Consider the following 15,052-nt stretch of genomic DNA (forward strand, 5'->3'; position numbering starts at 1 on the left):
CTCTACAACCAACAAGTGTAACCTTTTCCGTAAACTTTACTTTTTAAAAGTAAATTGTCCTAGAGTGTCCCAATTCGGCTTAGAGAAACAGGTCTTACTTTTGACGCAAGGAGACAATGTCCTACGTTGTGGATTTTCCTCCGTGAATTTCTGGCGTGAGAGCCTTAGTCAAGTGTAGGCTTGGTATCCCCAGGGCTCCTCACGACCCCGAGGCTATTCTGCTAGGTACTCAAGAGGAAGGGAACAGAGTAGCCTCCATTCTTGTCACTCATCTCCTCAAAGAGCTCTCCACAGGGAACCTGCTTCTACAGCTGTGCTCTCTGAGTGGACACCACTTCCCTCCCCGGAACTGTCCAAGCCTTTGGTTGTACTTTGATTCCCATCTCTTAGGTTTATCTTGACTAGGCGGGACTGGGGGGAATCTGGACTCCTAACTCTGCAGCTCATCCCCCACATCCTGGCACTCCCCAAGTCTCATCAGTCCTGTCTCTTCAGAGCTCCCAAATCCTTTTGCATCTCACTGTCCCCACTGCTACCTACTTCATTCAGGTCACCATCAACTCCTACCTGGGTTAGGGCAACGGTCTCCTAACTGCTCCCACAGCCTGTCTAGTCTTGCCTCTCTCTGATCCATTCCCTGCTATGACATCTAGGTGCCCTTAAGACCATGCACATCCAATCATGTCACTCCCCGACATCCAAGATTTCAGTGGCTCCCCACTGCCCTGAGAATAAAGTCCAAGCCTCAGCACAGAGCCTGCCCCTATTCACTCTAGCCTCATCACTCACACTCCCCATGATCTCTGCCTGGGGCTTCTGACCATGCTCTGTCCTCTGCAGAGCACATCCCTTCCCTGTCAACCCCTGTCTGCTGATGCCTTCTTAACTCCTCCCCATCCTACAGGACTCAACATAGAAACCACTTCTTCCAGGAAGATTCCTGCCACCAACCCCCCAACTCCCACATATACACTGCCCAAAGTCTGGGCTATGTACCCCCATATAACACTGTCAACACAGCTATCTCACAGCATCACAGCTGCCTTAGTACTCGTCCATCTCCCCAAACAGGCTGTCTGTCTTTGAGGGTAGGGACTGCATCTGCTCCATTCAATACTGTATTCCCACAGTGTCCAATACACAGCAGTTCCTTAATAAGTATTCTACAAACTTGTTAAGGAAGAATATACACACTTTCAGCTAGGAATTCCCACCTAGAAAGTTACGCCAAAGAAATGATAAAAGGAAATTTTGTTACATAATTTTTCATCAGATCAAGCAATCTGAAGTAAACCTAAATATTCATCAGATGATTTACCCCATCCCTAATATGACATATCCATGAAAGGAATATAATATAGCTATGAAAAATGATGCTTCAAAATATTCAATGACATGTATATAAAGAAGTGAAAATGAAAAACAAATTGTGTTGCAAAAAACAGTACAGACAAAATGATCTCATCTTTGTAAAACATATACATAAAACTAGACACACACACACACACACACAGTCTGACATTCTATCTACCGAAACATTAACAGTATCTTTCATTAGGTAATAAAATTTACAGTTAATACTTATTTTCTTCTTTGGACTTTTCTCCATTTTCCTAATTCCTCAGCAAACAGGTATTGCTTCTGAATACATTAAGAATACATACTATTTTTTAAGGGATGCTCTGAAGGGGCAGTTACCTTCATGACAGAAGCAATCTGCTTCCACTGCTCCGGAGTTGGGTCGGTCCCAGTTGGGTTGTGTGCACAGGCGTGGAGGACAACAATGGAGAACTCAGGAGCGTTCTGAGGAGAAGGAAGCTATGTCAGCTCTAACACTGACGGGAATATTGGGAGACAGAGTCAGCAGCAGATTGGTCAGTGATGGAGGGCAAAGGGCAACCATATTCTTGTCACTCTTTCATGTCTCTTTGTGCCCTCTCTCTTACATGCTATGTCAGAAACCACCATCGGGTGTGAGGAAGGTGTCTCAGACTCATTCACTTAGCAACTGGTCCAAAGACTTTGCCTGAGATTCCTGACACCATGCAGTTCTCTACTTCTTCCTCTAAATCACCCACCTCCAGATCATTCAGTAGGCCCTGGAGGTCCAGTCCTCTCTTCTCTGCATCCCAGTAGCGATAGGACCGAATGTCTTTAAAACCAGCAGCGGAAAACACAGCATTGTGATTCTCTGCATGCAAAGGAGTAAAAAGTTAAGCACTTTACAAACACTAGGAGGCATGAGTGGAAAGGATGCAAGTCAGCTTCCAGGGCCCTCCCAGGCTCAATGTCCACTGGGCATCATCCAGGCTGGGGGTTAAGATGTAGAGGAATGATTGTAACCAAGAATAAGTTCAACCAGTCACATTAATGCCAGACTTACATTCTACTACAATGATACTTCCTGCATCTACATTCTATGCCTCCTCTGGGGAGTTTCAACATAGCCTTGGTAGATACAAGTCTACTAAGAGTCTTGAGAAAGAGTATTCTTAACTTGATTTTGAGCAGCAGGTTTCTCATGCACTGCCATAACCCACTGTTCAAGCCATTCCCAACAGTCAGTTGTTCCAGGGCTGGATTACATTTTCTATGTAACCAGGGAGAGTCATGAGGATAATTCTCTCTGGTTTCTGTTTTTCCTCTCACTTCAGCTGAAAGACTCACCCCAGGTTGGTGAGGACACATAGACGGGTGTGTTCTTGTTGTTTGTTCCATTGTACCAACGTGCTAAGAAATCAGCTCCAATTCGAAGTGCACCTGTTCCCCCCAAAGACTGCACACCTCCTACCTGAAAGAGAAGAAACAGGGTCACAGGCTGATAATGGTGAGGTCAGATAATATTTACAAAAATAAGGTAACAATGAGCACTTACTCTATGCCTGCTCTGTGCTAAGCCTTTTAATCGTATTATCTCATCAAAACCTTACAAAAACTACATGAAAAAGGTACTATGATTTGCCCATGTTTACAACTGAGGAAACTGAGGCTGAGAGAGGTGAAGAACCTTGCTCAAAGTTACCAACTACTGAGCAGGAGTGCCAGTCTTCAACCCAGGAGGTCTGACACTAGAAGAAGCTTCCCTTCTGAACACAGAGGTAGGGGACACACCGAGGCCATATTAGTGTGTGTGTATGTGTGTGTGTCTGTGTGTGTGTGCATGCACGCACATGCCTTGGAAGGCAAACCCATCTCTTCAGCACCCATCCTAAGATCAAACTTACCCTCTAGCATAAGCCTCTAAAACAGTGTTCCTAACTTGTCATTGACATCAATCTGTGCTACTCCTCATCTCTAGAATTCAGGCTTATTAATCCTTAGAAGTATGTTCTAACAAAACAGAGGTGATGCACAAATACTACTTTCCTCTCCTTGGCTTCCTCTCATCTTTTTTTTTTTTTTCTTTTTGAGACAGAGTCTCATTCTGTTGCCTAGGCTGGAGTGCAGTGGCATGGTCTTGGCTCACTGCAACTTCCGCCTCCCAGGTTCGAGTGATTCTCCTGCCTCAGCCTCCCGAGTAGCTGGGACTACAGGCACCTGCCACCACGCCCGGCTAATTTTTTGTATATTTAGTAGAGACGGGGATTTCACCATTTTGGCCAGGTTGGTCTCGAACTCCTGACCTTGTGATCTGCCTGCCTTGGCCTCTCAAACTGCTGGGATTACAGGTGTGAGCCACTGCGCCCGGCCAGCTTCCTCTCATCCTAAAGTGACCTAACATAGGCAATAATAAAAGTCATATTTTATTTATTTATTTATTTTACTTTAAGTTCTGGGATACATGTGCAGAATGTGCAGGTTTGTTACATAGCTATACATGTGCCATGGTGGTTTGTGGTACCCATCAACCTGTCATCTAGGTTTTAAGCCCCACATGCATTAGGTATTTGTCCTAATGCTCTCCCTCCCCTTGCCTCCCACCCACCGACAGGCCCCAGTGCATGATGTTCCCCTCCCTGTGTCCACGTGTTCTTATTGTTCAACTCCCACTTATAAGTGAGAACATGTGGTGTTTGGTTTTCTGTTCCTATATTTTATCATTTACAAAATGCTTTCACGTACATTCAATGCCCACATGCCTCTAAAGTCAAGTCTATATCCCCTGAAAAATGAGGAACTGATTCAGAGACATGTTTTTCCCAAAGGATACACAGCTGTGAGTGGCATAGCTCAGCACAAATCCAGGTTTTCCATTCTAGACCAAGTCACTACATTCTAATGATGTAGTTCTCTGCCTATAGATCTTTGATTTTGCCTCTTCAAAATTCTAATTAGGTTTCAGCATAAGTCTCTCAGCAGAAAAATGTCATAAACCACGTTGCCCAATTTGTCTAAAGGACTGAAGAGAAAGGAAGAAAAAGATCACATGAAAAAGTCTATCTAGCCAGGCGCAGTGGCTCACGCCTGTAATCCCAGCACTTTGGGAGGCCAAGGTGGGTGGATCACTTGAGCCCAGGAGTTTGAGACCAGCCTGGCCAACATGGTGAAACCCTGTCTCTGCTAAAAATACAAAAAAAATTAGCTGGGCTTGGTGGCACACACCTGTAATCTCAGCTACACTGGAGGCTGAGGCATAAGAATCATTTGAACCTGGGAGGCAGAGGTTGCAGTGAGCCAAGATCGCACCACTGCCCTCCAGCCTGGGCAACACAGTGAGACTCTGTCTCAAGTAAATAAATAAATACAAGGAGGGACACACGCCAATCTTCTAACAATGGCAACCTCTGGGGAGGGGTCCAAGGATGTAGGAATAGTGGTTGAAAGGGACTTTGGCCTAATCTATAAGTCGTTTTTTTAAAAATAAGATGAGTGTATTCATGTATTAGTCATAAAATTTTACAACAATTTAAAACACCTATTTAGATGTCTGGGATTTACTATTAAATAATAATCCAGCTTTGGTGGAGGGCAGGGAGGCAGGGAGGCAGGGAGTGGGGTAGAGGGAAATACACAGGACTGACCCTATACAGATAATTGTTGAAGCTAGGTGATGGATACATAGGGATTCATTCTTTATACTGTTTTCTCTACTTTCATATAGATTCGAAATTTCCCATAATAAAAAGGGTTTTTTTTTTGTTTTTTTTGTTTGTTTGTTTGTTTTTTGAGACAGAGTCTCGCTCTGTTGCCCAGGCTGGAGTGCAGTGGCGCAATCTCGGCTTACTGCAACCTCCGCCTCCTGGGTTCAAGTGATTCTCCTGCGTCAGACTCCTGAGTAGCTGGGACTACAGGCACGTGCCACCACACCCAGCTAATTTTTGTATTTTTAGTAGAGATGGGGTTTTACCATGTTGGTCAGGCTGGTCTCGAACTCCTGACCTTGTGATCCGCCTGCCTCAGCCTCCCAAAGTGCTGGGATTACAGGCGTGAGCCCACCACGCCTGGCCAATAAAAAGGTTTTAAAACTCTTCTTAGAGAAGAAAAGCTTCCTAAATCTTTTTAAGAACCTAACATAACATTGCTGCTAAAAGACAACAAAAGGGAAAAAAGTAGAATGAGAGACCTAGGTCGTACCTTGATACTAACTTCCCAAGTAAACATTAATGAACAATATTAATCCAGCAGTACATTAAAATAACCCCCTTGATTGAGAGTCATCCCATGAATGGATTATAAGAGATATAAAACCAGTCGTGCTGCTAGATAGAGAAAACCCAAATGATCATCACAACAGGTAAGAAAAGCTTGGCTATTCCTGAGATAAATGCTTAGTAAAACAGGGAACAGTGGATACTTCCTGAAAATGACTGAAAAAAATTCATTTAACCCATAAGTCAGCTTAAAAACAATGAATCGTTTAGTAGAAATCCCATTTAAGCCAGGAACAAGGCAATGTTACCAATTATCGGCACTATTATGCACCAATGTTCTGTTTGTATTTATAGGTGTAAGCATCTGTGAAAGAATACTACCTGAAATGTGAAACATAAGCAAAGTTGACATTCAAGGGGATGCAGAACTAAACACAGCTGTACATTACAGAGAGGGGCAAAGGCAGTGCACTGGGGTGAAAATGCTCAGTGTGTGTCAGATTTGGTGTGCTAACTTCTCTGTTATTTACAGTGATCCTTACTGAGCACTCATCCCTTGCTATTACTTTAAAAGTTTTGCCCCCACATTGTGGTTTACCTGAATTCTTTATGCAAATTGCTACCAAGATGATACAACACAAATGTGCATTTATTTTTTATGGATTTGTCATCCAGCTAAGTTGAATATCAATTTCATACATGACTTCACATTTCAGATACCTAAGCCACTCTAGAGTGCTAATACTTCCTAAGCAAATGAGCAAGACCTCCCTTGAACATGGTTTTAACTTCCGGAAACATGATAGATGCATAGATACCAGTGGAAACATTCCCAGGCATAATTTTTCATTTCCTGTGCTCAACTTTTAACTCCACCCTTTCTCTCCCACTACAGAAAACAAATTCATTTTTTAAAAAAGTCAGTAGAATACATTAAAAATGTGCTTAGAAGAAATAAACCCACTCCACATTAACTAATCCTTGACATTCATGACATATATGACACTTGAAATATCAAATTCTCAAGAAGTTATCACTCCCTAAAACTATATTAAATACTGGATGGCTTCAGTGAAACATAAGTTGCTCTAAACATCAGCAACTAACAGAAACAAGTTTTTGGTGAATCAATAACATAGCAATGTGGTCATTCTGTGAACTGATTTTTGGCAAATTGTCCTAAAGCCTAAGAATGTCCTGTACTTGTTATAAAGGAAAATCATAACATCAAAGGAAGTAAGCACAGACTTCTCAAGGAGCCAGGCAACTAGACCTGGGTAAACAAGAGTATCCAGAACAAGGGAAATCCAGGAAGACTTGGTATGAAGCTAGACAGAGCAGGCCTCAGCTGGACATGTCAGCATGATTGCTGGATTCTAGAACCCTTGTCTGAGATAACAGTTTGCCGATACTATGACTTCACCATGAGGAGTAGGAGAGCAATCAGGAGCTGCCTGTGGCCAGAGCCATGCTGCATTCATCTGGGTGCCCCCAGCATCTCTGACGGCATCTGGCACATGGTACTACATAAGCATGTGCTGAACTAGATGAAGAAAGAAGACAGTGGTGAAAAGATCTGAGCCACAGCAGAAGCCCCAAGTCTCCTAGAGGCAATCAAAGCGAGAGTGGGATGTCATGATGTGACAATGAGTTATGGCCCATGAGCCCTCCTTTCTACAATGCTCAGTAATCTCAAAGCTGAAACAGCACTATGCCGGGGATGAAAAATGGACATTTCTGTCTGGATCCTAAGATCTGAAAGTGGAAAAGTAATACAAGGCAGTGAGGAGTCTAGAAAATAGGTCTCCTCAAAATGAGTAAAGGATCTGGAAATGTTGAATCTGGAGAAGAAAAATCTAAGGGAAGAAACAATTACTGTTGGTTTGCTTGTTCACTCATTCTTTCATTTATGTCTCGTCTTTAAGTTTTGGCTCAAATGTCATTTCTATTTCTATCATAACTACCCTAGTTAAAACTGTATCCACTCCCAGAATTCCTAACATGCCTCCTCCTGCTCTATTTTTATAGCATTTATCATCTTTAGTATACTATATCATTTTCTTATTGATATAGTCAAAAAGATTACATTTAGAGTCTGTTCCTCTCCCCGAAACTGAATGCAAGGGCAGGGGATTCTGTGTGTTTGAGTCACTGCTGTGCTCCAGCATCTAGAACAGTGCCTGGCTCTAGTAGTGGGCATCTGATGACTAAAGGAATGAATGAATCCAAACCTCTGGAATCTGAGGTACTCGGATAGGAGCCAAATGCTGAAAATCTGCAAGGTAAATAAGTAAGCAATGATCCCTGCCCTGGGGAAAGTTAGGGTCTTGTGGGAGATGAAGACTTATAAAATTATCCATTATAGTAAGCACAGTTAAGTACTGTTATTCCCAAGCTGTGAACAAAGTCCTGTGATAACTCAGAGAGCTTAAACAACAAGCTCCGCCTAAAATACCTAAGGATTCAGTGTGGAAGTGACCCTTGATCAGCTTTTGAAGGACTTAGAGGTGGGGACTGGAGAGCTAGAGCAGTAAGGGAGGGCATTCCAAGTGGAGAGAAGGGCCAGGCAAAGGTTCTTAGTCTTGACAGGGCCCAGTAGGTCTAGAAAACAGCAAGGCTCTTAGAATGGCAGGACCTCTAGTGGAGTGAGGGGAAATCAGCAACTGTAAGAATAGGATGAAGACTATCACCTGTCACCTACATTCACTGCATGCCAAGCTCAAAGTCTGGATTTTACCCTAAAGGCAATGGGGGAGCTATGGGCGGTGGAGGTGGGCAGTGGGAACACGTGACATGAGTAGCTTATTTTGCCAAGGAAGGTCATCCTAGCTGCAGCATGCAGAATGTACTAAAATGGGGAAGAGACTAGAGGCAGGAAGGTAAATTAAGAGGCTATTAGTGAACTAAGACAGCAGCCTGGGAATGGTGAGGCCTTCCAAGCAGAAGAAAGGCTCAGAGCTCGAACAAAAGGCAGCAGAAACCTCTGCAGACTTAAATGTCCCTGTCTGACAGCTTTGAAGAGAGTAGTGGTTCTCTCAGCATGGAGTTTGAGATCTGAAACGGACAGACTGCCTCCTCAAGTGGGTCCCTGACTCCCGAGTAGCCTAACTGGAAGGCACCCCCCAGTAGGGGCAGACTGACACCTCACATGGCCGGGTACCCCTCTGAGACAAAACTTCCAGAGGAATAATCAGGCAGCAACATTTGCTGTTCAGCAATATTATCTGTTCTGCAGCCTCCGCTGCTGATACCCAGGCAAACAGGGTCTGGAGTGGACCTCCAGCAAACTCCAACAGACCTGCAGCTGAGGGTCCTGACTATTAAAAGGATAACTAACAAACAGAAAGGACATCCACACCAAAACCCCATCTGTACATCACCATCATCAAAGACCAAAGGTAGATAAAACCAAAAAGATGGGGAAAAAACAGAGCAGAAAAACTGAAAATTCTAAAAATCAGAGTGCCTCTCCTCCTACAAAGGAATGCAGCTCCTCACCAGCAATGGAATAAAGCTGGACGGAGAATGACTTTGACGAGTTGAGAGAAGAAGGCTCAGAAAATCAAACTTCTCTGAGCTAAAGAAGGAAGTTCGAACCCATCGCAAAGAAGATAAAAAACTTGAAAAAAGATTAGACGAATGGCTAACTAGAATAACCAATGCAGAGAAGTCCTTAAAGGACCTGATGGAGCTGAAAACCAGGCACGAGAACTACGTGACGAATGCACTAGCTTCAGTAGCCAATTCGATCAACTGGAAGAAAAGGTATCAGTGATGAAAGATCAAATGAATGAAATGAAGTGAGAAGAGAAGTTTAGAAAAAAAAGAATAAAAAGAAACGAACAAGGCCTCCAAGAAATATGGGACTATGTGAAAAGACCAAATCTACATATGATTGGCGTACCTGAAAGTGACGGGGAGAATGGAACCAAGTTGGAAAACACTCTGCAGGATATTATCCAGGAGAACTTCCCCCAACCTAGCAAGGCAGGCCAACATTCAAATTCAGGAAATACAGAGAACGCCACGAAGATACTCCTCGAGAAGAGCAACTCCAAGACACATAATTGTCAGATTCACCAAAGTTGAAATGAAGGAAAAAATGTTAAGGGCAGCCAGAGAGAAAGGTCGGGTTACCCACAAAAGGAAGCCCATCAAACTAACAGCGGATCTCTCTCAGAAACTCTACAAGCCAGAATAGAGTGGGGGCCAATATTCAACATTCTTAAAGAAAAGAATTTTCAAGCCAGAATTTCATATCCAGCCAAACTAAGCTTCATAAGTGAAGGAGAAATAAAATCCTTTACAGACAAGCAAATGCTGAGAGATTTTGTCATCACCAGGCCTGCCCTACAAGAGCTCCTGAAGGAAGCACTAAACATGGAAAGGAACAACCGGTACCAGCCACTGCAAAAACATGCCAAATTGTAAAGACCATCGAGGCTAGGAAGAAACTGCATCAATTAACGAGCAAAATAACCAGCTAATATCATAATAACAGGATCAAATTCACACATAACAATATTAACCTTAAATGTAAATGGGCTAAATGATCCAATTAAAAGACACAGACTGGCAAAATGGATAAAGAGTCAAGACCCATCAGTGTGCTGTATTCAGGAAACCCATCTCACGTGCAGAGACACACATAGGCTCAAAATAAAGGGATGGAGGAAGATCTACCAAGCAAATGGAAAACAAAAAAAAGGCAAGGGTTGCAATCCTAGTCTCTCATAAAACAGACTTTAAACCAACAAAGATCAAAAGAGATAAAGAAGGCCATTATATAATTGTAAAGGGATCAATTCAACAAGAAGAGCTAACTATCCTAAATATATATGCACCCAACACAGGAGCACCCAGATTCATAAAGCAAGTCCTTAGGGACCTACAAAGGGACTTAGACTCCCACACAATAATAATGGGAGACTTTAACACCCCACTGTCAACATTAGACAGATCAATGAAGACAGAAAGTTAACAAGGATATCCAGGAATTGAACTCAGCTCTGCATCAAGAGGACCTAATAGACATCTACAGAACTCTCCACCCCAAATCAACAGAATATACATTCTTCTCAGCACCATACCACACTTATTTCAAAATTGACCACATAGTTGGAAGTAAAGCACTCCTCAGCAAATGTAAAAGGACAGAAATTATAACAAACTGTCTCCCAGACCACAGTGCAATCAAACTAGAACTCAGGATTAAGAAATTCACTCAAAACCGCTCAACTACACGAAAACTGAACAACCTGCTCCTGAATGACTGCTGGGTACATAATGAAATGAAGGCAGAAATAAAGATGTTATTTGAAACCAACGAGAACAAAGACACAACATATCAGAATCTCTGGGACACATTTAAAGCAGTGTGTAGAGGGAAATTTATAGCACTAAATGCCCACAAGAGAAAGCAGGAAAGATCTAAAATTGACACTCTAACATCACAATTAAAAGAACTAGAGAAGCAAGAGCAAACACATTCAAAAGCTAGCAGAAGGCAAGAAATAACTAAGATCAGAGCAGAACTGAAGGAGACAGAGACACGAAAAACCCTTCAAAAAATCAATGAGTCCAGGAGCTGGTTTTTTGAAAAGATCAACAAAATTGACAGACCACTAGCAAGACTAATAAAGAAGAAAAGGGAGAAGAATCAAATAGACACAATAAAAAATGATAAACGGGATATCACCACCGATTCCACAGAAATACAAACTACCATCAGAGAATACTATAAACACATCTACGGAAATAAACTAGAAAATCTAGAAGAAATGGATAAATTCCTGGACACATACACCCTCCCAAGACTAAACCAGAAAGAAGTTGAATCTCTGAATAGACCAATAACAGGCTCTGAAATTGAGGCAGTAATTAATAGCTTACCAACCAAAAAAAGTCCAGGACCAGAAGGATTCACAGCCGAATTCTACCAGAGATACAAGGAGGAGCTGGTACCATTCCTTCTGAAACTATTCCAATCAATAGAAAAAAAGGAAATCCTCCCTAACTCATTTTATGAGGCCAGCATCATCCTGATACCAAAGCCTGGCAGAGACACAACAAAAAAAGAGAATTTTAGTCCAATATCCCTGATGAACATCAATGCAAAAATCCTCAATAAAATGCTGGCAAACCAAATCCAGCAGCACATCAAAAAGCTTATCCACCATGATCAAGTGGGCTTCATCCCTGGGATGCAAGGCTGTTTCAACATACGCAAATCAATAAACGTAATCCAGCATATAAACAGAACCAAAGACAAAAACCACATGATTATCTCAATAGATGCACAAAAGGCCTTTGACAAAATTCAACAGCCCTTCATGCTAAAAACTCTCAATAAATTAGGTATTGATGGGACGTATCTCAAAATAATAAGAGCTATTTATGACAAACCCACAGCCAATATCACACTGAATGGGCAAAAACTGGAAGCATTCCCTTTGAAAACTGGCACAAGACAGGGATGCCCTCTCTCACCACTCCTATTCAACATAGTGTTGAAAGTTCTGGCCAGGGCAATCAGGCAGGAGAAAGAAATAAAGGGTATTCAATTAGGAAAAGAGGAAGTCAAATTGTCCCTGTTTGCAGATGACATGATTGTATATCTAGAAAACCCCATCGTCTCACCACAAATCTCCTTAAGCTGATAAGCAACTTCAGCAAAGTCTCAGGATACAAAATCAATCTGCAAAAATCACAAGCATTCTTACACACCAACAACAGACAAACAGAGAGCCAAATCATGAGTGAACTCCCATTCACAATTGCTTCAAAGAGAACAGAATACCCAGGAATCCAACTTACAAGGAATGTGAAGGACCTCTTCAAGGAGAACTACAAACCACTGCTCAACGAAATAAAAGAGGATACAAACAAATGGAAGAACATTCCATGCTCATGGATATGAAGAATCAATATCATGAAAATGGCCATACTGTGCAAGGTAATTTATAGATTCAATGCCATCCCCATCAAGCTACAATGACTTTCTTCACAGAATTGGGAAAAACTACTTTAAAGTTCATATGGAACCAAAAAAGAGCCTGCCTTGCCAAGTCAATCCGAAGCTGGAGGCATCATACTACCTGACTTCAAACTACACTACAAGGCTACAGTAACCAAAACAGCATGGTACTGGTACCAAAACAGAGAAAAAGACCAATGGAACAGAATAGAGCCCTCAGAAATAATACCACACATCTACAATTATCTGATCTTTGACAAACCTGAGAAAAACAAGCAATGGGGAAAGGATTCCCTATTTAATAAATGGTGCTGGGAAAACTGGCTAGCCATATGTAGAAAGCTGAAACTGGATCCCTTCCTTACACCTTATACAAAAATCAATTCAAGATGGATTAAAGACTTAAAGGTTAGACTTAAAACCATAAAAACCCTAGAAGAAAACCTAGGCATTACCATTCAGGACATAGGCATGGGCAACGACTTCATGTCTAAAACACCAAAAGCAATGGCAACAAAAGCCAAAATTGACAAATGGGATCTAATTAAACTCAAGAGCTTCTGCACAGCAAAAGAAACTACCATCAGAGTGAACAGGCAACCTACAAAATGGGAGAAAATTTTCGCAACCTACTCATCTGACAAAGGGCTAATATACAGAATCTACAATGAACTCAAACAAATTTACAAGAAAAAAACAAACAACCCCATCAAAAAGTGGGCGAAGGACATGAACAGACACTTCTCAAAAGAAGACATTTATGCAGCCAAAAAACACATGAAAAAATGCTCACCATCACTGGCCATCAGAGAAATGCAAATCAAAACCACAATGAGATACCATCTCACACCAGTTAGAATGGCAATCATTAAAAAGTCAGGAAACAACAGGTGCTGCAGAGGATGTGGAGAAATAGGAACACTTTTACACTGTTGGTGGGACTGTAAACTAGTTCAACCATTGTGGAAGTCAGTGTGGCGATTCCTCAGGGATTTAGAACTAGAAATTCCATTTGACCCAGCCATCCCATTACTGGGTATATACCCAAAGGACTATAAATCATGCTGTTATAAAGACACATGCACACGTATGTTTATTGCGGCATTATTCACAATAGCAAAGACTTGGAACCAACCCAAATGTCCAACAATGATAGACTGGATTAAGAAAATGTGGCACATATACACCATGGAATACTATGCAGCCATAAAAAATGATGAGTTCATGTCCTTTGTAGGGACATGGATGAAATTGGAAATCATCGTTCTCAGTAAACTATTGCAAGAACAAAAAACCAAAAACCACATATTCTCACTCATAGGTGGGAATTGAGCAATGAGAACACATGGACACAGGAAGGGGAACATCACACTCGGGACTGTTGTGGGGTGGGGGGAGGGGGGAGGGATAGCATTGGGAGATGTACCTAATGCTAGATGACAAGTCAGTGGGTGCAGCGCACCAGCATGGCACATGTATACATATGTAACTAACCTGCACATTGCACACATGTACCCTAAAACCTAAAGTATAATAATAATAAATAAATAAATAAATAAATAAATAAAATAATAAATCATGCTGCTATAAAGACACATGCACACATATGTTTATTGCAGCACTCTTCACAATAGCAAAGACTTGGAACCAACCCAAATGTCCATCAATGATAGACTGGATTAAGAAAATGTGGCACATATACACCATGGAATACTATGCAGCCATAAAAAAGGATGAGTTCATGTCCTTTGTAGGGACATGGATGAAGCTGGAAACCATCACTCTCAGGAAACTATCGCAAGGACAAGAAACCAAACACTGCATCTTCTCACTCACAGGTGGGAACTGAACAATGAGAACACTTGGACACAGGAAGGAGAACATCACACACAGGGTCTGTTGTGGGGTGGGGGGAGGGGGGAAGGATAGCATTAGGAGATATACCTAATGTAAATGATGAGTTAATGGGTGCAGCACACCAACATGGCACATGTATACATATGTAACAAACCTGCATGTTGTGCACATGTACCTTAGAACTTAAAGTATAATAAAAAAAAAAAATATATATATATATATATATATATATATAAAAAAAAAGAAAGGCTCAGAGCTCAATAGCAACTGGTACCCAGAGTGATGTATTAATAGATGCCAAGAGAGTATCCAAAAAGTATCTTCAAATATTTGCTGCCATGAAGATGGCCTTTTAAAATTGTTTTATGATCAAAAATATAAAACAGGAGAAACTAGACTAAGAGGGAGGGCTATGTTCCCAGGGTCAAGGCTACAAATAATAGCCTTAAGTCTTACAGTGTTAAGTCATCAAATGGAGATCAATGGGCAGAGGAACAGCATCTGCCCAACATAGTTAACAACTATATAAGAAATGCAGTCCTAGAGGAAGAAACTCCCCAACATGGAATCTCTGTTTTCATTTGTCAGCAACAGAATTCCAACTAATTTATTCAGTTTCAGAAGAGAGGCCCCAGTGGCCTATGTTCCCCACTTTCTTTTTCTTTCTTTTTTTTTTCTTCTTTTTTGA

General features: G+C 41.7%; 1 protein-coding gene across 1 annotated transcript in view; it reads right to left on the bottom strand.

Moving 5' to 3' along the window:
- The window catches only part of GOT1 (glutamic-oxaloacetic transaminase 1), a 36,189-nt gene that overhangs the window by 6,127 nt on the left and 15,010 nt on the right, over nucleotides 1-15,052 (bottom strand). Inside the window, exons 3-5 of the mRNA XM_054503726.2 lie at nucleotides 2,668-2,791; nucleotides 2,079-2,191; nucleotides 1,699-1,803 (exon numbers count right to left, since the gene is read on the bottom strand). Coding sequence (XP_054359701.1) covers nucleotides 1,699-1,803; nucleotides 2,079-2,191; nucleotides 2,668-2,791 — 342 coding nt within the window. The remainder of the gene's footprint in view (nucleotides 1-1,698; nucleotides 1,804-2,078; nucleotides 2,192-2,667; nucleotides 2,792-15,052) is intronic.

Source organism: Pongo pygmaeus, chromosome 8 (genome assembly GCF_028885625.2).
Source record: "Pongo pygmaeus isolate AG05252 chromosome 8, NHGRI_mPonPyg2-v2.0_pri, whole genome shotgun sequence".
NCBI lineage: Eukaryota > Metazoa > Chordata > Mammalia > Primates > Hominidae > Pongo > Pongo pygmaeus.